The sequence below is a fragment of the Azolla caroliniana genome, unplaced genomic scaffold, assembly GCF_043228905.1.
Source record: "Azolla caroliniana isolate FFs.n. ecotype wild unplaced genomic scaffold, voAzoCaro1.0.p SCAF_20, whole genome shotgun sequence".
Classification (NCBI taxonomy): domain Eukaryota; kingdom Viridiplantae; phylum Streptophyta; class Polypodiopsida; order Salviniales; family Salviniaceae; genus Azolla; species Azolla caroliniana.
The window spans coordinates 4,073,439-4,096,885 of record NW_028230455.1 but is presented as its reverse complement, the minus strand read 5'-3'; the positions used below and the strand labels follow the sequence as shown (position 1 = coordinate 4,096,885).

General features: G+C 44.8%; 1 protein-coding gene across 1 annotated transcript; it reads right to left on the bottom strand.

Moving 5' to 3' along the window:
• Positions 1 to 20,370: 20,370 nt before the first annotated feature.
• LOC147850823 (uncharacterized) lies at positions 20,371 to 22,955 on the bottom strand. Its single transcript, XM_087336038.1, has 3 exons — positions 22,833 to 22,955; positions 21,483 to 21,758; positions 20,371 to 20,970 (listed from the first exon to the last, which is right to left on the bottom strand). Exons 1-3 carry the CDS (start codon positions 22,875 to 22,877, stop codon positions 20,557 to 20,559), a joined length of 735 nt encoding a protein of 244 aa, XP_087192164.1. The 5' UTR covers positions 22,878 to 22,955; the 3' UTR covers positions 20,371 to 20,556.
• Between the last annotated feature and the right edge of the window lie 492 nt (positions 22,956 to 23,447).

The window sequence follows — 23,447 nt, the reverse complement described above, 5'->3', positions numbered from 1 at the left end:
GATTTTCGCCGCCAACACGACCGCAAGGAAGCTTCAACTTTGCCAAGAGTTGAATAATATCCAACAAAGGGATATGTCTGTCACAAGCTAAACTTTGAAGATCAAGGAGCTTTGCGACTCACTCGACTCGATAAGCGTAAACGTGTAGGATGACGAGATGATACAAATATGTCTCGGCGGCCTTGCACCACGATTCGGCGCGATGTGGACCGTCGTACTAGCATGGGAGAATCTGCCCTCCTTCTTCAACCTTCAATCCATGTTGTTGGTCAAAGAGAATCATGTTCGAACAAGGAACAACGCATTGGAAGGCCAAATGCTCTACACACATTCGGATGGAGGAAGAGGACGTGGGCGTGCAAGAAGAGGCTGATTCGGCCAAGGACGTGGCGGATAAGGCCCGATTTACAAAAACAATTTGCAATTTCGGCATCAAGACAGAAGCCATTGAGGAACCTTTGGAAGAAGGGGGAGCTTCCATTCCACTCCGAACTGACAAAGCTTGGTTGAAGTCGGATATTGCGAAAAAATCAGTCACCACGAAGAAGAATGCCGTAAGAAGATGCGTTGTCGTGGAGAAAACCGTCCCTAGGCGGAAACCGGGTATAACATGCGAAAACCGGCCCTTACACGTGGGCACAAGTTTTGTTGTATAGTACATAGGTAGGTACAAGTCGCCGAGGCGAAATCCTAGGTAGTACGCATTCGGGAGGGAGGAAATCGAGGCGTATCCCTGTCCAAAGGACAGGGAATAAACATGATGTAACAAGTGGAAGTAGCCTCCCTCCTTGGGTTATAAAAGAGAGGGAGGAGTAAGGGGGAAAAAAAAGGGTGCTGTCGAACGGGGACCGAGCCCTCTCCTCCATCGCGCGTCGTTCTATGCAAGATTTTGGGACTAAGTTGCCTCTGCTTCGTGGACAGCCCGTGTGCTTCCACCAGAGGCTCCATAGTGCAGTCGGGGCTGTGTGGGTGCGTGAGCATCGTGTGTGTGTGTGTCCACCTGAGTTGGGTCCGTCGCCGGCTTGCCGGTTGTAATAGTTGTCGATTGTAATTAAGACTTTGTTCACCGTCTCTTTCCTCCTCTGTGTTTCTGCAAGCTGCTCTCTCTCTCTCTCTCTCTCTCCCCTCTTTCTCACGCCCCTTGGTTCGAGGCCCCTGCGGTCCCGCCTCTTTCCGAACACGAAGAGCGTAACAACACGACATACGCGAGTCGGCTTCCACTAGCCGACAACTCACCAACTACGCCATCAACTCCGACTATGACAATCGCGGTGGAATGTTCGTGATGAGACATAGAGCGAATTCTATGTCGACCTCCACTTCTACTAATGCCTCCGGTCCGGAAGACGTATGGTTCGTCGATTCCAGTGCCTCGAACCATATGACGTCGCATCAAGAATGGTTCCGAGAACTTCAAGAGCCAGACCGACTCAGCTATGTCGAAACTAGAGACGACACTATGCACCCGATTCGGCACATTGGGAATGTTCCATTCAGAGAAGAAGGAATGCAAACTTATATTAAAAATGTCTTGCATGTACCAACTATCACGAATAATTTGGTCTCCATCGGCCAAATTGTAGAGTAAGGAATGCAAGTACGATTTAATCAAGGCAGTTGCTTCATCGAAAAAGAGGGCCGACTCATCGCACGCAGACGAAGAGAGGGCCGACTGTTCATTCTCAACTCACACGAGATGAAATCAGCCATGTTCGCAAAGGGCATGAAAGCCGATTCCGACATAGAGTTATGGCACAAGCGGATTGGCCATATCAACCTCCAAAAGCTCAAGGCAATGCAATCGAAAGGAGTCGTCATTGGGTTCCCGACATTCACGGAGAAAGAGATTGAAGGCATGTGTGCCGCTTGCCATTTCAGCAAGCAACATCGGCACCCATTTCCGAAGGAGCGGAACGTGAGCAAAGGCGTACTCGACGTAATTCATTCCGATGTATGGGGTCCGACTCAAACGGTGACATTCGGCAGATGCCGATACTACGTGACCTTCATCGATGACTTCTCTAGGCACACTTGGATCTACCCAATGCGACAAAAGAACGAAGTGTTCGGACACTTCCAAAAATTTAAGAATGAAGTCGAGAAAGCCATGGGTCGACATGTACGATGTCTTCAGTTGGATGGAGGCAAGGAGTACTTCTCCGACGAATTTTCTGCATTTCTACAGAAAGAAGGAATACGGCGAGAATTTTCGTATCGACATACACCACAACAAAACGAAGTGGCCGAACGCAAGAATCGGCACATCCTCGAAGTGGCACGGGCTATGCTTAACGAAAAGCACATGCCGAAATCGTATTGGGCGGAAGCAGCTAACACGGCCGTCTATCTCATGAATCAGTGTACGACATCGGGTGTGCACAAACTTACTCTACACGAGAAGTTCTTCGGAAAGAAGCCAGACCTATCGCATGTTCGGATATTTGGCTCAATTGCGTACGTGCACATCCCCAACGAGAAGCGTCAAAAGCTTGACCCGAAGTCAGAGAAATGTATCCTCATAGGATACTCACTGGAGCAAAAGGGGTACAAGTGCTACAACCCCTCAACTCGAAAATCTCGAGTAAGTCGAGACGTCGTTTTCGACGAGTCCGCATCCTGGTACGCACCAGAGACAGCTTCGACTTCGATTCCGCTCGACCCAGATTCCACCAAAATGGAGATAGAAGCCGAAGATCGACTTACGCGCATGTTCGAAGAAAGTCCGATCACGACCCGACTGAGCGGACCACAAGAGCCCTCGAGCGATCAAAGCACATCTCGGTTGAGTCCGAAGATGGACAAAGGGAAGGCGAAAATGCCGGAGTATGAAGAAGATCACTTCGACGGCAACGAATCGACTCACTCCCTCGATAGTGAGTTCGAAGGCCTTGAGATCCGGACAAATGGAGTGGAGAACGCCGTAGTATCCGCAAACGAGAAGCTCCGCCAATCCACCCGTGAAAAGAACCCCGTAACCCGATTTGGCTACAACGATTATATGGCATACCATTACACCTTTATGATGAAGATCGCAACAATAGGGGAGCCAGAAACCTTTTCCGAAGCCACGAAGGACCCGCGATGGATCGAAGCAATGAACGAGGAGATGCGTGCACTATGCAAGAACAACACATGGGATATCATTCCCCACTCACCGCACAGGAAGGCGATCGGATGTAGATGGATCTACAAGGTGAAGTATAATGCCGACGGCTCCATCAACCGCTACAAAGCTCGACTCGTAGCGGGATACGCACAAACACATGGCGTCAACTACGAAGAGACCTTTGCCCCGATGGCAAAAATACGACAGTGTGAACCGTGATCGCACTTGCAGTGGCAAAAGGGTGGCACCTCCACCAAATGGACGTCAAGAACGCCTTTCTTCAAGACGAATTAGACGAGGTGTACATGGTACAACCACCCGGCTTCGAATCGCGCATTCATCCAAAAGCTGTATGCCAACTCAAGAAGCCTCTCTACGGCCTCAAGCAAGCACCGCATGCTTGGCATTCGAAGATTACACAATATCTTCATCAATCGGCTTTCGAATGTTGAAATCCGACAACTCCCTCTACGTACGACACGACTCTAGAAGCTTAATTGTCATCATCCTATACGTGGATGATCTGGTCATTGGAGGTGAAAGTCTAGTCGACATCAACAAGGTCAAGTCCCTCCTCTCCAGAAAATTCAAGATGACAGACATGAAGGAGCTCCATTACTTCCTTGGCATCGAAGTAATTCGGATTCCGGTTGGCATTATGATCTCTCAACGGCACTACATTCTCAACTCGGTATACAAGTTCCGGATGACTGAGTGCAAATCGGTCGTTACACCTCTCGATCGAAACCTCAAACTAAATGTTGACTCTTGCACAGATGAATCCGAGCCGACCCAATATCGTCAACTGATCGGGAGCCTCGTCTACCTCACGATCACTTGACCTGACCTTAGCTATCCAGTCAGACTCCTCTGCCAATTCATGCAAAAACCATGCGACATTCACTTGGATTGCGTTAAGCAAGTATTACGATACGTGAGCGGCACAATGGATTACGACGTTCTCTACGCATCGGCCACACCAATAAGACTCAAAGGGTACACAGATGCAGACTGGGCTGGCTACAAAGCCTCTCAACGATCGACCTCCGGATTTGTCTTCTCCCTCGGCAGCGAAGCGATTTCGTGGAGTAGCAAGAAGCATCCTATCGTCGCTCTTTCGAGTACGGAGGCGGAATACAGGGGCGCAGCCGTAGCTGCATGTGAAGTCGTATGGCTCAAGAGGATTTTGAAGGATCTGGGCGTTCCCATCAAGGATCCTATTCCCCTTTACTACGACAACATGAGCAGTATATATCTGGCTCGGAACTCGGTGTTCCACGCACGCACAAAGCACATCGAAGTGCACTATCACTTCATTCGAGAGAGCGTACAGGCTGGAGATGTCGACCTTCAACACATCAACATGAATCTTCAGACGGCCAACATCTTCACCAAAGCCCTAGGAGCCGACAAGCTTCGGCAATTCATATCAGACCTTGGATTTATGCTCCCTGACTTACCAAGCTTGAGGGGGAGTACAAACGAGAATTGGATACCGACCGAACCGGGTACGAGCCAAAACGGACAACGGAGATCATCTGAACCGGATACCAACCGAAGCGGACATCAATCGAAAGGAACCAACCCGAATTGAGCTTGAGGGGGTGTGTTGAGAATCAAGCTCAACATAGCACAACATGTGAACACAACTTTTGAGAATCTATGATGAGTCAAAGGTCAAGAGTCATACCACTACTCTCTACACATTAACTATGTGTCATATGTGAAAGATTGCTTGCGGAAGCGTTAGAAAGAACAATACACAAGGAGAGAGAGAGAGAGTACGCAGGAGAGATAGAGAGAGAGAGAGAGCAAGACACACTAATTTTCAAAATTATATGAATACTTTGTGCTCTGTATATACAACACGCTCATCAACGCTATTTATACAAGTCCACACGGGATTGTTAGAAGTACGGTGTACTTCAATGCTCACACGAGCATCTAACACTAACTACGAGACTATAACTGCCTAGTAGTCTAACCTATACTAGGCTTCCGGTTACGGATTGGATCCAGCATACCGGCTCCTCTTGCTTACCGGTCCTTACTGCTTACCAGCTCGGTTGCTCACCGGCATACCAATTCCTCTCGCTTACCGGCTCAAGCTTATTCAGCCGATTCGGCTCCGGTTGAGCTTGCCGCTCAAAACTCCCCCTCAAGCTCAACCTGAGGTAGGGTCGTAGTGTCAACCTCTGTGGCAGCCGGTTCTTCCAACCGACTTCTCCTGGCATCGCTTCGCCTTGCTCGCACTCCTTGTCCGGTCCGGTCCCGTTTGCCACGACCCCTTTGGTTCTGCGCGCCTCGACCTTCGGCATGTCTGCTCAATAGGCCCATCTCAGCTCCTTCGCTGCTATGACTCTGGCGCTTGCAAATCTGTCGGTTCCACCGCGGTGGCATCGACTTCCGCTGCGTCCGTGTCTCCTTGGCCTTTCGTTGATCCGACTCATCCGGATCCGTCTATTGATCCGAATCGGCTGTCTCCGACTCCTTCCAGCTCTTGTCCGAATCAGTATCCTCAGATTCGATTTTCGGCTTCAGGCCTCTCACCACATCGGACCACATCCGGATCTTGGCCTTCTCCGTACTTCCCTTGGCTTCTTCAGCTGGTTCACCGAAGTCGAATTCTTCATTCGACTACGCATCATGGCCATTACGATCGTGATGACCTCCGCACAGCATGAACTTCTCTTCCTGAGTGTACACTTCTTCTCCACAGCCGCTTACTCCGACCTGTTCGGATGTGCCGACTTCCTTCGTCGACTCGGCTTCATTTTTCTTCTTGTCGCCACCTCTACAGGTTCTTCTCTTACCTACGGGTTCAACAGTTTTGCCTTTGCCCGTTTCGGTAGTGTCTTTGCCCTTGTGTCTCCCCCTCAAGTGCGGTAGGTTGAGATGCTGAACACCAAGGATTTCGGTAAAGTGTTGCAACTTGCCGATCCGTGTGAACATACCGTAGTTCAACTTCACCGCTCAGGACCCGCTCTCGCATGAAGTGATAATGCACTTCTATGTGCTTTGTGCGAGCATGGAACACAGGGTTCTTGACCAACTGCATGCTGCTGAGGTTATCGCAGTAGATCAGGATCGGGGTCGGTACCTTGATCCGCAGGTCTTGCAATAGTCGCCGAAGCCAAATGGCTTCGTAGGTGGCAACAGTCGCGCCCCGGTATTCAGCCTCAGTGTTGGATAGAGCCACTGTTGGCTACTTTTTGCTGCTCCACGCAATGTCATGAACAGTACTGAGACAGAGAAGGAATTAGTACTAAATGAAGGATTAGTACTATGAGAGGTGTGGAACTTCTTCGAGAGAAGGAAGAAGTGAGCGAGACAGAGAGAAAGAGAGAGAGAGAGAGAGAGAGATGATAAGAAAGATATGTATTATATGAAGAGAATATACAATGGTGGCTAAAAGGCTTAATACTGGCGTTGAACCAATTTGGTTCAACATAATGCCTAGTGCCCTCTTTTATAGTGTTTTCAGGAGTAATCTTGAAGCTTCTAGAATGTTCTAGAGAAATCTAGAATATACACTAATTTCCTATAATAAAATGTAAATGAAAATAATATCCTACATATTACAATAGATGATCTAATGGTCAAGAGCTTGACCTATATAACCTAAGGTCATGGGTTCGAGTCTTGCCATATCATGACACTATCCCCCCTTTAAAACGACGAGTGTCACGAGTCGTCTTGGATTGAGGACCTAGTTTGTGTGGATATTGATGATCGAAGTCTTCAAGAAGAGCACGAGCATTGGTCACATTCTCGATCGGTTCCCAAGTACATTCGTTGGGGCTATAGCCTAGCCAATCGATGAGATAGTAGAGCTTGTTGCGAACAATCTTGGAATCAAGGATGGCGGCAACCTCGTACTCCAGCCCATCTTCAAGCTCGATCGGGGGTGGAGGTTGGATAAGACGTCCTGGGATGGTGCTCTCGTGGTAGGGTTCGAGGAGAGAACTATGAAACACCGGATGTATCCGAAGTTGAGGAGGTAGATCGAGACGAAAAGCAACATCATTAATCTGTCCAATAATACGGAAAGGACCTAATCGCCGATAATCTAACTTCTCACATGGACGAGTAGTCTTGATGTGTCGTCGTAGCAGCCACACCCGATCTCCAATATTAAAACTGGATGGAAGTCGATGACGATCCGCGTAGACCTTGTGTGTTTGTTGAGCTTGTTGGAGATGAGTAGATAAATCCGCTTGTATCTTGCGTAACTGCTCCAAACAATCCTCCGCGCACGGATTTGTGGACACCTCTGGGGTTCACACCTCTGGGGTTTCAAGTACACTCCACCGGGGGTGACATCCTGTATAAGCATAAACTGGCGTAACTTTAGTGGATGCGTGGATAGAGTTGTTATAGGCAAATTCGTCGAAGTGGAGAATATCTGCCCAGTCATCTTGATGATAGCTGAGAAAGCACCGCAGATACTACTCCAACGTTTGATTTGTTCGTTCAGCTTGGCCGTCGGTTTGTGGGTGGTAGCCGGAGGAGAGGTTACAAGTGACCTTGAGCATGTTAAAAAGGTGCTTCCAGAATTTTGACACGAACTGGGGTCCACGGTCGCTGATGATACTATCGGGAAGTCCATGATGCCGACATACTTCACGCATGACAATTTCGGCAGTGTCTTCACTGGAGATCTCCTTAGTCATGGCAAGAAATGAGCCATCTTCGTATATCGATCGACCACCGTTAGAATCGCATTGAACCCCTTAGAGACTGGAAGATCTGTGATGAAGTCTAGAGCAATGGATTGCCACGGCTTTCTTGGAATTGGTAATGATTCTAATAAACCATATGGATGATGCCTTGGCATTTTCGCTCTACAACATGTATCACAGGTCCGAACAAAATCCTCGACAAATTGTCGTATACAGGGCCACTAGAATGTTCGTTGTACTAAATGTAATGTTTTAGTACTACCAAAATGCCTAGCTGTATATGTGTCATGACAGTTTTGTACTACCCGAAGGCGGCAAGAACCATTAGGAACATACAAAAGTTCTTTAAAGAAGAGTAATCCATCATGGTATTTGAATTGCCGATAGTCCGTACCTGGTGGTTGCGACTGTGAACACGACGCTCGAGAGGGATCAATTTGTGCTAGTATAGCTTGGGCGAACGCATCTGTCTTCAAGTCTTCACGTATGGTATCGATAACGCGGGAATCCATAGGCATGTCAAAGATCTGTGTTGCTTGTAGTCGTGTCGGTCCCAAGATGACTTGTTTTTGGTTATCGAAAGCTAGCTCGCCGAGACGGGGTGCTAGATACGAACGTTGTGATAATGCATCTGCCTTCCCTTGGTGCCTCCCTGGACGATATGTAATTTTGAAGTCGAAACGCGTGAGGAAGTGGGCCCACCGAGCTTAATGTCGATTCAACACACAAGCATCCTGAAAGTAGGCAAGATTCTTGTGGTCACTAAATACGGTGACTGGATGAGAGGATCCCTCCAGAAAATGCCTCCATTGCATAAAAGAATCCACTATTGCCAATAGCTCCTTATCATGAATTTCGTAGTTGATTTCGGCGGCGTCAAACTTGCGTGAGTGAAAAGCCACAGGATGTCGCCTCTCATCATTCCCCTGTTGTGACAGAATGCTCCCCAATGCAAAATCCGATGCGTCAGCTTCGATAATGAATGGTTTTTCCGGATCGACATGAGCTAGAATTGGAGCCGATGTAAATGCCTTTTTAAGACTCTCAAAAGCCATGTCCGTTTCTTCAGGCCAAATGAACGGTTGTCGCTTCCTGGTAAGTTGTGTGAGAGGTAGAACGATCTTTGAGTAATCTTGTATGAACTTCCGGTAAAAATTGGCAAAGCCTAAGAAGCATTGCACATCCCGCACCGAACGCGGAGTCTACCATTCTACCACCGTTTTGACCTTAGCTGGGTCCATGGAGATGCCTTCTGACGAAATGATGTAGCCGAGAAATTCCACTTGGTTGCACCCGAAACTACATTTTTCCAGCTTTGCATACAGACCATGTTCTCGAAGTCGTTTTAGTACTAATAGTACATGAGAATCATGTTCTTCTTGGGTCTTTGAATAAACCAGTAGATCATCCAAATAGATGATCAAACAATCATCCAATAGATCTCGGAATATATCATTAGCCATGTGTTGGAAGACTATCGGCGCATTAGTGAGGCCGAACGGCATGACCGTATACTCGAAGTGCCCATATCTGGTGCGAAACGCGGTCTTCCATTCGTCTCCTAGTCGGATCCGTCCGAGGTTATATGCTCCTCGTAAGTCGATCTTCGTGAAGAACCTGGCACCATTGATCCGTTCTAAAAGACTTGAGATAAGGGGAAGAGCATACCTATTCCTGATTGTAACCTTATTCAAGCCACGGTAATCTACAACGAGACGAAGCGATCCATCTTTTTTTTTTACGAAGAAAATGGGCGCGCCGGCTGGAGATTTCGAATGCCGAATGAAACCATTTTCCAAATTCTCCTCTATATAGGCCCGAAGGACTTCCAACTCGGTTGGTGACAAATTGTAGATCGGTCCCCATGGCGGCTCTTTTCCCGGTTGTAAATCGATGGGGCAATCGTACGGTCGATGATGAGGAAGTGTGTTGGCTTGTACTTTATCAAACACATCGGCGTAATGACGATACTTCTCGGGAAGTTGAATGGTGGATTCTTCTTTAGTGGTGCTGGAGGGGTTTACTGATATTGCAAAGAGGAACATTTCCTCCTTGCGCCCTTCTTTACGCAACTGACGTAGCGAAATGGTTGCCATCTTCTGAGTTGACCCTTGGGTTTGTCGACACCGGATTTCTCTTGTTCTCCAATCTATGTCTGGGTTATGTAACTCGAACCACGGTAATCCTAAAACTATAGGATGTTCTGGGATACTACTAATATTAAATGATACTACACATGCTAAGTTATCTAGGACAATATTAATGGGCTCTGACTCTTCTATGATATTTCCGGAAGCAATGGGACGTCCATCAATGTCTACTACAGAGGTTGGACACTGGAGTTTTCTTAGGGATATCTTATGAGCTTGAGCAAATTTCTTATCCATAAAGCAAGAGTTAGCTCCGGAATCTAGGAGTGCTAGGACATGTACTGGAGGGGTACTTTTAGTACTAACTATTACTTGGGCTACGAACACATCACTAACTTGCTTAGAGGGAATGGAACCACTAATGGGCTGCACAAATCTAGGGCTATCCAACCAAACGGCTCCTATTTTGGCTGGACTTAGTCGTTTAACTCTTCTTCTAACTGACTAAGGACATCAAATTTGTTTGCTAGATCTGGGATATTAGTACTATTAGGACTATCTAATATCGCTACTGAAATAGGCTCGGATTTAGTACAATTAGAACTAGCGACTATTTGGTTTACTTGTCTTCTTGGCCTATGGGGGCAATTTATTGCGATATGTCCTAGTCCACCGCAGTAAAGACATAGTCAATTTGTACGGCGTCGCTGCTTTTCTTCTTCGGATAATGGCCCTCGACGACGTGTAGTGTCAATCTCCATCGGAGTCGGAGTATTCGCTGGAGGCGCATTATATGACTCCCTTGGAAAAGGTCTTGCTACCACTGAGGCGTAGGTGGGCTCTAATCTTGCCCTCAGCATCTGTAGCTGTCGTTCTGAACATCGCTCAAAGAGGCGGTTGTCACATCTCACCGCGCGACTGATTGCTTCTGTTAAGGACTTTGGCTCTTCGGGGAAGGTCAATAGTAAATCCTTGACGTCGTTGCGTAAACCATAACGGAATTGCTCCATCAACGCTTGATCATCCCAAGGGATATCGGCGGCGAGTAGGCGATAATCTGTAGCGTATGCGGAGGCTGGACGGTCACCTTGGCGTAATCGCCGGATTTTGTTGATTGCGGTCCTGATGTTGTCAGTATCTCCGAAACATGCTTTAAACTCACCTAGAAACTCTTCAAAATTGTTGAGTAACGGAGATTCCTTTTCTAATAGTGGAGCGAACCATGACAACGCTGAGCCACTTAACAAAGTGCCTACTAAACCCACTTGTGATGCATCGGTGGGATATCGGGAAGGATGCATTTGAATAACTAATCGTACCTGGTTAAGGAACCCTCTAAACTACGATCGCGTTCCATCGAACTTCGTGGGAAGGCCAATCTTGGGTTCTTTATGAATCCCTTGTGTTCCGAGCCCTTGTTGTTGCATCGCTACGATGGTTGCTTCGAGTTGTTGCACGCGTAACGCAAGTTCCCCATGTTTTTGTTGCGTTTGCTGCTTTTCTAAGGAGATTTGCTGAAGATCCCCGAGCAACTGTTGGTTTTCTTGTTCCAAAGCATGGAACTTCTCCTTCAAGCATTGAAATTCCGAGAAAACAGATTGATATTCTTCAGTGCTAACAGTGGCCATGGGATGAAAGAAAAGAGGAATAAAAGATTAGTAGGAAATGAGAGAGACAGAAGGTAGGGAAAATTGGTTCAAACTGTCATGAACAGTACTGAGATAGAGAAGGAATTAGTACTAAACGAAGGATTAGTACTATGAGAGGTGTGGAACTTCTTCGAGAGAAGGAAGAAGTGAGTGAGACAGAGAGAAAGAGAGAGAGAGAGAGAGAGAGTGTGTGTGTGTGTGTGATGATAAGATAGATATGTATTATATGAAGAGAATATACAATGGTGGCTAAAAGGCTTAAGACTAGCGTTGAACCAATTTGGTTCAACATAATGCCTAGTGCCCTCTTTTATAGTGTTTTCAGGAGTAATCCTGAAGCTTCTAGAATGTTCCAGAGAAATCTGGAATATACACTAATTTCCTATAATAAAATGTAAATGAAAATAATATCCTACGTATTACAATAGATGATCTAATGGTCAAGAGCTCGACCCATATAACCTAAGGTCATGGGTTCGAGTCTTGCCATATCATGACACGCAACAGTCGCACTCCCAAGAGAAAACATAAAGCCGGAGGTTGAGCGACGATCCGTTGCATGGCCAGCCCAATCGGCATCCGTGTAACTGACAAGCTCTTCGGTTATACCTTGCCAGTATAAGAGCCCCCTAAACCCTAAACCGGTCCTTAGTGCCGCTTACATACCTCAGTATTCGTTGCGCGCACTGAAGGTGCTCCACGGTCGGCTTCTGCATGAATTGGCTTACCACTCGGACCGGATAGCTAATGTCGGGTCGGGTGATGGTCAAGTAGATCAGGCTTTCGACTATTTGTCGGAACCGTTTCTCATCGCAAGCTGGTTCGGAGTCAGGACGGATCTTCTGATTCCGGTCCAGGGGTGTAGAGACAGGTCAGCATTCCGTCATGCCAAACTTGTACAGCATATTCAACACATAATGGCGTTGAGAAAGCAATATGCCGTCGAGGGTGCGGATCACCTCGATCCCCAAAAAATAATGAAGGTCCCCCAAGTCCTTCATATCGAATGGTCCGATAACTGGGACTTGACGCGGTTGATTTCCGGAAGACCTGTGTCGGTGATGACTAAATCATCAACATAGAGAAAGATACACACCGAACCGTTTGAGCCTTGACGAATGAACAGGGAAGAGTCTGACTTAGAGGAAACAAACCCCATCTTTCGGAACCGGTGCGTGATCTTAGCATTCCAAGCACGGGGGGCTTGCTTCAAGCCGTACAGCGACTTCCTCAGCCGGCAAACCGCCGACTTGTTCACCTCCGACTGAAATCCGAGGGGCTGAGTCATAAAGACTTCTTCTTCAAGATCTCCTTGAAGGAAGGCATTCTTCACATCCATCTGATGAAGATGCCACCCCCTTGCCACTGCAACCGCCGGTACCACATGAACCGTCGTCATCTTCGCTACAAGAGCGAAGGTCTCGTCGTAGTCGATTCCGTGGGTCTGCGCATATCCCTTCGCCACTAATCGGGCCTTGTACCGGTTAACTATACCGTCGGCATTGTACATTACCTTGTACACCCACTTGCATACGATCGGTTTACAGTGACGGGGAGGGTCAACCAGGTCCCAAGTTCCGTTGGCATCCAGTGCCCGCATTTCTTCCTCCATAGCGGCACGCCAATTTGCGTCCTTGGCCGCTTCTGCGTAGCTCTTCGACTCACGCACTTCCGCGACCTTGGTCATGTACGCATAATGATGCGCCATGTACTTGTTATACCCGTACCGTTTAACGGGATCCTTCTGGCGGGTGGACCGGCGTAACTCACCGTTACCCGGTATGAGACCCTTCTTGGCCGGTTCGGTCTTTGTTCCCGAAGATCTGCCTATGTTCTTGCCGAAGTCAGATACGCACCGATCTGACTCATTATTGTCGGTCTCGAATTCCGGCATCTTCTGCTTCCCTTTCTCTTTGCGTGTGAACCGTCTCCTCGGTTCCTTGTGCAGGGAGAGCATGACAGAGTCTCCACTACTCGTCATCTCATCATCCGACTAGTTGGACTGATCCAGTCTCTCATTCGGTCCGCTTAACCGGAACGATTCTGGACTCTCATCTTGAGTCCCGACTTCATCTTTCTCTACCTGGGCCGGTTCAGGCTCACTAGCCCCATCCTCCGGCATCGGGTCGGGATCGGAAGTCGGAGTCGGTAAGGAATACCACGATGCCGATTCATCAAACTTGACATCTCGGCTGACTCGAACCTGCTTCGTCCAGGGGTTATAATACTTATACCCCTTTTGCTCTTGAGCATAGCCGACTAGGATGCATTTTTCCAATTTTGCATCCAGCTTTCTCCACTTCTCATCCGGCACATGTACATAGGCTATGTTGCCAAATATCCGAAGGTGTCTCAAATTCGGCTTGCGCCCGAAATACAGCTCGTGAGCTGACAACTTGTCCCCGATCTGGTTCTGGATGTAAACGGCCGTCTGGACCGCCTCCGCCCAGTAGAACTTGGGCATGCTCTTTTCCTCCAGCATTGCCCTAGCCGCGTCAATCAGCGACCGATTCTTCCTTTCGGCCACACCGTTCTGTTGCGGTGTGTATCTGCAGCTGAATTCTCGTTGAATTCCTTTTTGTTGCAGATAGCTATTGAATTGGCCGGAAAAGTACTCTTTTCCGCCATCCGACTGTAGGCATTTGATCATTCTCTCTGATTCCCGTTCCACCATCTTTTGGAGGCTCCGGAAACACTCGAAGACTTCGCTCTTCCGCTCAATGAGGTAGATCCACGTAGGCCACGTGTAGTTGTCGATGAAGGAGACGAAAAATCGACTCCCGCCAATGCTAACATTTTGAGTCGGTCCCCACACATCCGAATGGATAAGATCAAGCTTGTTACGACTTCGATTTCTTTCGGTGGGGAATGGAAGCCGGTGTTGCTTCTCGAGTTGGCAGGCTTCACAAACTTGGGCTCTCCGGCCGCTAAACTTCGGCAAACCGAAAACGACTTGTTCCGTTTGCAGGTCTTGAAGCCTCCGGTAGTTGACGTGGCCGATCCGCTTGTGCCACAAGTTGATATCCGACTCGACCTTCTGTCCTTTGGCAAACAGTGCGGTGCCGACATCATTGGTGTTGAGGATAAACATCCTCCCATCTCTGCGCCCTTGCGCAATAACTTCGCCCTCATCCTCAATGAAGCACCCGAGGTGCGTAAACCGCACCTGCATCCCCTGGTCGACGATCTGTCCGACCGACACCAGGTTCTTCGTGATCGTCGGAACATGTAATACATTCATCAGCTTCCCCCTCTGTCCGATGTGGCTCAAAGGGACTTCTCCGACGTGCACGATCGGGTGGGGAGTGTCGTCTTCGGTTTTGACAACTCCCGGTTGATCCGACTTCTCCAAAAAGGAGAACCACTCCCTGTGGCTCGTCATGTGGTTCGATGCGCCGGAGTCAACGTACCACACTTCCTCCGATTTGGAAGTGGTCTTCTTCATTGAGTTTGCCTTGTGCTTCATCACCAAGGTTGGCCCCTTACCGTTCTTGGATCCTCTCGATCTGTTTGCGTAGTGCGAGCTTTGTCGGCCTTCCTTACCGGTCTTGCCGGATCCGGATTTGTCCGAATCGGCACGCTTTCTCCAGCACTCGCTTTCCCTGTGGCCCTTTTTGCCACAGTACCAGCATTCCGTAGCGGATTTGTCTTGCCGGCCTTCGGCACCACCTTGACTCCCTCTACTTGTGGAAGTCCCGGAACTGTTGTCGGCATGCTCACTATGCCTTCGTTCCTGCTCTTGTCGGCTGCCTCCATTGCGTGCCGACCTGCCTCGTCCACCACGCCCGCAGGACCGATCTGCTCCCATGTACAGCATCCGGCTATCTGGGGATGCACTGGTAGATGCACCGGCGTGGTTCTCCTCTACAAGGAGCATCAACTGTAAGTTGAAAAATGAGGGTGTATTCTCCCTTGTACAAACCGCAGTCCGAAAAGCTCCGAACTTGGACGCCAGGCCTCCAAGACCGACCTGCACCATCTCGTCTTCGTCTACGGTGACGTTAATAGAGGCAAGCGAGTCACTGATCCCTTTGATCCGGTCTGTGTAATCTGCCACCGACATGTTCTTCTGTCGAACATTGCTCAACTCCTGTCTGAGTTGTAGCTTCCGGGCAGTGGTGCTTGCGGCGAAAACCTTTTTCAGGTTTCCCCAAGCATCCTTCGGTGTCTTGGCGTCACGGATATGGTTGAGCAGCTAGTCACCGACACTGGACGCGAAGCAGTACATCACCCTGCTTGCCGCCTGTTCCCACACTGGGAAGTCCTTGTGTGTCGTCTCCGGTGTTGAGTCGTTCACTCCGTCGACATAACTTCAGTAGCCATGCCCAAGCAGGTACTAGTGCATCTTGTATGACCAAGATGCGTAGTTGGTTTTGTCGAGCTTCTCCACCGGGAGCGACGTAACCATACCTCTGTCCATTTCTCCTTTTGTGTCTGTTTTTTTTTTCCAATCTTTTAGGGTTTCCTTCACAAGCGTAGATGTCTGCAGTAGAGGTTCTCAACCCACACGCTCTGATACCATGTGAAAGATTGCTTGCGGAAGCGTTAGAAAGAACAATACACAAGGAGAGAGAGAGAGAGAGAGAGAGTACGCAGGAGAGAGAGAGAGAGAGCAAGACACTAATTTTCAAAATTATATGAATACTCTGTGCTCTGTACATACAACGCGCTCATCAGCGCTATTTATACAAGTCCACACAGGACTGTTAGAAGTACGGTGTACTTCAATGCTCACACGAGCATCTGACACTAACTACGAGACTATAACTGCCTAGTAGTCTAACCTATACTAGGCTTCTGGTCACGGATTGGATCCGGCATACCGGCTCCTCTTGCTTACCGGTCCTTACTGCTTACCGGCTCGGTTGCTCAGCAGCATACCGATTCCTCTCGCTTACCAGCTCAGGCTTATTTAGTCGATCCGGCTCCGGTTGAGCTTGCCGCTCAACATCATAGAATCATATTTAATGACACATAACTAATGAGTTACATATTCCCCATGACTATGAGTCTTCACATTCCCCAAGAGAGAGAGAGTGGTTGTTGTAAAGTTAATGAAGAGAGAGGGTGACTCTATATAAAGCACCCTCCTCATACTTCATACTAAGTTGGTTGTGACTCCTTATTATGCTACATTTTGTAATTCTTATTCTACTTGTGAAATATACACCTTCTTCTTGAGTATTTTATTTATCTTGTCTATCTATCTAGTGTTCTCTCATCTCTCCTCTAATTCCTCTCACACATACACATAACACACATCTCTTCCGCTACACAAGAATCATACCCGATTCTTTACAATGACCCCACAGTAAATTTTGAATTTTCAATCAACAACCTTTGTCTTAGTCTACCACCTTTCAATAAGTGGGGCACCGGTTCAAATCAAACAAAAGACATGCGAGCTATCCGACATAATCCCCTGATGCTTTCAGGAATACAAAGGGAATGAAGGTTGGCAACTATTGGAAATTCCAATAGAACTACACTACATACATTGAGCACTAGCTTGTATTGTAGAACTAGATGTTAGTGGATTGGGAGGCTCAAGTAATCAAACACGTGGAAGGAAACAAGGTCAAATGAAAACTATACCTAAATTTTATGTGGTTCATGGGTCAATACTTGTGCACAAAATTAGACATTAACATAGCACCACCTCATATGATTATATTGTAAGCACATTATAATTTTTTATAATTAAAATTGCAAAATGACAAAAAAGTAGAATCCCAAAACAAGTATCCACACATGTAATCACAAGCGACATAATGCACCTTCAAGTCCAACCTTTCTAGAGCACAAATCACACAACATTCATGGAGGATACACCACAAAAAGAAGCTAGCTATCCATTTGGACAAGATATTCTCAACACGAACACCAACATTTTTTGAAATAGAGAGTTGAGTAAACATGTAATGACCACATGTTGCATTAGCTCTAAGCAATCGGTCCTATAAAAGAAATTCACCCCAATGTAGGGAATTAGGGAATGGAATACCAAGTTTTGACATGACCATCAATCACCCCTAATGAGAATGAGAACCTCAAATCTGGGAAAATGTAAAGCATACCCGCAAGTTCATTCTATATACTCGAGCCTTTGATGATCACCCTTTGAGTAATGACTACATTGATTATTGTAGAGACAAGCCAAATAAAGTAGTAGCAAGGCTTAGTGAACAAGACATGATTATAGTAGTGACGCCTTAATGGCATCTCGTTGAACTTCATTGAAGACCACATAGTAGACCATAGTGGAAGAAAACCATCACCTAGAAGTGAGATATCGAATGAAACCTAGTGATAAAATTATTGTTGACATTGGCTAAAGAATTCAAACCACAAGAAGGTGTTATAAAACTTGTGTCATAGCAAACAACAAGAACTCTAAACTCAATAAACATAAAAAGAACCTCTTGCACTTGCTATGGACAAATAATAAAACCCTCCAAACATTGCACAAAGGGCATGGAGAAATCCGACTTTGCTACAATGCCACTCAAGAAGTTCACCAACGGATGGCAGGAAAAATTGAGGAACATACAAAGATCGCCAACCTAAGAGAAGAAATCAACAGGTGCATACAAATTGTTCAGAAACTCACGAAAACATTTAAAGGCTAACATACTTTCGAAGAGACTCACATATGAGATCGTAGCATGACACACTAATGAGTGATAAATAGGAATAACTTTAAGAATATGCCCGCCCATCCTTACTTTTACTATACAAGTTTTATACCCTATCTTGTTGCTAAGTAAAACGATTATCCACCATTGCACATGGACACTACCATTTTTCGAAGATTTGTACTTCAAAATAAAGATTGATATGGTCCATCATGGAAAGACCTCCTCATAGTAGGCCGAACATATCCCACCCTCATGTTGAATTCTACCTCAAGTACTAAGTAGTGATTCTCTGAATGAATAGATGAATGGACTAAATCGTCATCATATCAATATCCACAACCCAAACATTCAAGAGATTGTTCACATACTACAACTGCTTTGTGTTCTCCTTAAAGACCCCACATTAAAGCACCACTGTACCAACAATGTTATCATCCTTGTTGAGGTCTAGCGTTTGACCTCAATCACAAACCAACTCAATGGCAACTCTTCCTATGCAATCAATGGAAAATGTTTAAACTTACCATGAATCCAAATTCTCAATTTTCAACCAATAATGTCAACTTATACCTCCCCAACCTACCCCAAGAGACACATATCCCCCCCCCCTTGCACTATTCAAAATCTTTACACACCAACCTCAAGCAACTCTCTAACCAACCAACAAAACACAATTATCTTGGCCCAAGACAAAGCCTAAGAGAGCCAATGTCCACAAATGTGAAAGGAGATATAATTATAATTTGCAAAATCTAAAAGAGGATGAAATTGCAAGATTTACATTTCATCAATTTTAGCTACCTTTAATTCTCCCCTTAATCTCTTTTGTGTTCAAATGAGGAACAAAGAGTCCCTCACATCAACTTCCTAGAATCGTATGTGAAGCAAGCAAAAAGATCCAAAAGACGCATAAAAGCAAAATTTTGTGTTCTAATTGGATATAAGATATGAAAAAGTGGTTAGGTAGATGGGATGCAACACATTTACTTCATGATACATCACTAAATTCCTCTGTAAATGAGGCCATTTTGCAATGCCAATGTATCATGACATGGGAAAAATATTGAGGCTCACACTTCATACATTATACTACACATTGCACCAAACTACAAAACCATATTCTTCGCAAAACGGGGAAAACTTACACATCGATACATGTTAGAGCCCATTCCATTGGCTTCTATTCGAACCATTGCTTCCATGCGACTTAGCTCACATGCATTGCAATGTGAGACGAGGCATAGGGCACAAGTGATGAGAGTGGTTGACTATGCACACTTTGCCCTAAACATGTCTGAGAGTGCAAGTATCACACTTTGATACAATGCTCTACTTTTGACCATATTCAACCATATTTTCCACACATCTTCAACCACGCCCAATCCTTGCACAAATTTTTCTCACAACCACAATGTGCACTCCCAATTGCAACATTCATTGGTGAAGTTCTTGAACATTTCAAGTCGCTACTCACTTCCACACATCACATGAAATGTAATTTTTTCAGTCTCATAGGTCATTTTTTACCTCTGAAGACAATAATACAATCTATCTATCTATCTATCTATCTATCTATTCTCTCTTCCTCTTAATTTTTTTCTAAGCAATCTCCAGAGCATTGATTTTACAAATTCACCTCTTTTCTTAAGCCTTTAGGGTCTACCCCTAAGAGAGACAAATTTGGTTTGGTTTATTTGCTTATACAAACATCATTGGTAATTTTTGTTTGTGATTTTCCTGTGTTTATGGGAGATTGTAAGAAAAGACCCATACTTAGATTTATCTATCTTAATCACTAAAAAGAGGTACAGAATCATATTGAAAAGAGGCCGTAGGGATAGTAAGACACTGGCATTTCCAGTATATATAAAGAAAAGGTTGATTTATGTATAACACTGACTTCTCCTCAGAACAAGGTTTGCAATACCTTCTTGCTACCACAGGTTGTCTAAAGGATATTACACTATAGTCAGTTAAAATAGCAATGACTAAGTATTAAAGTCATCTTTCATATGAATACATTCTTTTACAGATCAACTTAAAAATCTTTCACCAATGCAGGTAACCAACCGATTTCATCATGAAGCAAAAAAGATGTATTTTATAGCACCTGGTAATGAACATGCAGTATTATGCAGCATCTGAAAGTTATGTTTGACAATATAATATCTAACTAGAATTGATGACAAAAATTAGGTGAGTCTCCCAAAAGTAAGCATGATATATAACCTACCAAATTTACATAAAATAAAAGCATGGCAAAAAAATAGCTTTCTGCCTCTGCATGAGCATAACAGTGTTAACTAGCATACCATTACAGTAAAGATGGTCTTCACCTCAGCTTCACACATCCCATATATAAGCTAATTTCCTGCAATCCTTATCACAAAGCTAAGCCCATTTTTCGCAATCCCTACAATAAAGCCTATCTTTACCTCCATCTCCCACAATTTCTGCTCTCACAGTAATTTCATCACCGACCTTAAATATCCGAGTCAGCAAAGGAATGCCACCTGAGCAACCAAATTGTGAACACGGCAAAAATCCTTCTCTGCCATTGGGCAGTTTCATGAAGTATCCTACCGTAATAATGTCTTTTACAATACCTTGCACTGTTCCTGGATCACCCTTTTTATACAATTTCGAATAGTCAAGCTGAAAGTTCCTTTCTTCATCTTCAATCTCTTGTGCGCGCTGCCTTTGCATTGCCTCCCTTCGATATTGCTTCATCCGCATCTTAGCCTCCAAATTGTATGGCCGCCTTCTTATCGATGATGATTGTTGATACATATCCGGCTCTACATCCTGCCAGAATGTTTATTTCACATGTTGCCTATCAGAATGGGCTATAATGGCATTTCCAATATCCATAACTTTTGTAAGAGTGATCAAGATATATAATCCAAAATCGAAATCCAATATTATGATCAGCATCTGTGTGTACATGTGTTTATTATAGATATTAATAAAGTCTGAGAACAAATATTTGAATAAATGAACAATATATATCTATATAATGCATATTGACGTGTATAAATATATGTATGGATGTACATATGCATAACGATATGTATATCCATGTATATAATATGAGCATTTGCATGGATGTATATATCTATATTTATATGTATCTATATAATATATATACACGTATACATGTATATATATCTTCATATTGTATATGTATATATAGGATACATATGTTCAAATATGTAGATATGTATGCAGGTAAGTATACATATTTATACATATGTAGATGTGTATATATTTACACATTTGTATACACTTGAAAACGAAAATGGGAACTTAGTACATACATCAAAAGTACTTGAAGGCTGTGGCTGAGGAGGCACTTGATTATCTGGACTTGCATTTGTAGAAAAGCTTCTGTTCTCATGTGGATTGATTTCTGGCCCTCTATGCAGTGAGAGACTTGGTCTGGCCAATAAACTGGAGTGAAAGAGTCCGACCGATACTCGAGCATTATGGTTGTACAAGATAAGATCCTTCATGACAGATATGGGGGAATTTGTTGTTGAGCTAAAAGAGAACATTCTCTTCGAATAGGATGGCAATCTCAAACCGGAAAGCACCTGCATCACCACTAAACCGTCAAGTATGTGCCCTACTATCTTCACCGAATATGCTTACGAAACTGGAAAAAGGGAACAATAAACTTGTCCTCTGACCAAACAAAGCACACATTAACTTGTCTCTCCTTGGGCTGAAGTGAGAGAGGAAACACACATATAAGAGCTTGGCCATGAATCGGGCGAAAAGAAGTATTTACAAACTTCTCATTTACTTAAGAGCCACTAAATCTTAAAAACTTCTGGCTTCTTGCATTTAGCCTGGTGATCCACAGGAACATAAAAAGGCTGGTCTCTCTGAAGTAATCAAGCAAAGTAAAAGAAACATACAACTCTGTATTTCTGTAATGATTATAAAAGTGAGAAGAAACAGTAAAACTACTTTTTACTCAGGGTCGCTACTTCAATGACCTCTGAGCACCCATGCATTCGTATCATGAGGTCTCAAATTGAGGGAGATCATCCTAAAATAATAGATATTACACAGATTTCTTTGCAACCATTCAATCAGTTTAAACTTCGGCCTCCATATGAAGCCCGAAATGGGTTTCAAATTTAAGCACTTCAGTAGGTGAAAACGAAATATGAAGCACACCCCAGCCGGACATAAGCAAGTGAACAGAAATATTCCAAATATAACGAATATTTACAGACAACTAACATCATAACTACAGTTTAGTACAACATTAGGCATTTCATTTGTTTGAAGTTCCTTTTTGCAAACTTTCAAAGAATTTAGCCTACATACCAAACCACAACAATCGTCCTGTCTATCTAGACAAGCAATGATTCCAACAAAGATTTAAAGCACATTCAATGTGGACCTTAAAAGGTTATGCTTAGAGATGTAACAGCTATTCGAAACCACAGCAACCTAAGCATAGATCGCCAAGAATTTATACGCAGACATATATGTACGTATTTCTGCTGATGATCTATATTACGTGCATCTGGTATTTGCTCAATATAACGTTTCCTCTCACCAAAAAACGATGGTTAACGAATGCTTCTTATATTTGGAGCAAAAAGACAGACGCAGAGAAAGGGGAAGAAGGTCCTTTTCCATGGTATTCGTACCTGAGAGATCATCAGCCTAGAAGAGGCGATCAGCAGAGCCACCATTGTTAACGCGCAAGAAAGAAAAGTGTCCTCCGCTCCTCTTCTCCTTCCCTTCCAAAGATCAGGCAGGATATTTTAGGTTTATTATATCTATCCCAAAACAGAGCAATCTTTGGGGCCTAGGGTTTTAGGTTAGGGCTTTTGGTGGTATATATGTATGTACATATATGTAATGTATACATATTATGCCCACCACTACATACTTGTAGTAAATAGTACATAATAGTAGTAGATAGTAGTATGTAGAGTAGTAGTAGTAGTAGTATTGGTAGTTGTAGTAGACATACATATCGACAAGATCCATTCATTTGGTCATGTAATTTAGTCTTCGCTAACGCGAAATTTAGTCTTTGCGAACACGATAGCATCTATGCACCCGTTGGTTGGAGGAGACTACTGCATATTCTAGTTTAAACTAGAATCCATCGTCATATTCGAATTTGCCTTGAAACCAACTTTCTTTTTTGTGTTTATATTTCTATCAACATTCAAGTGTTAAATATCCACCAAACAACTCTCATTTGACACCCCATCCTATTAAGAGTCTATTACTAATCAATAGACCAAAGTAAA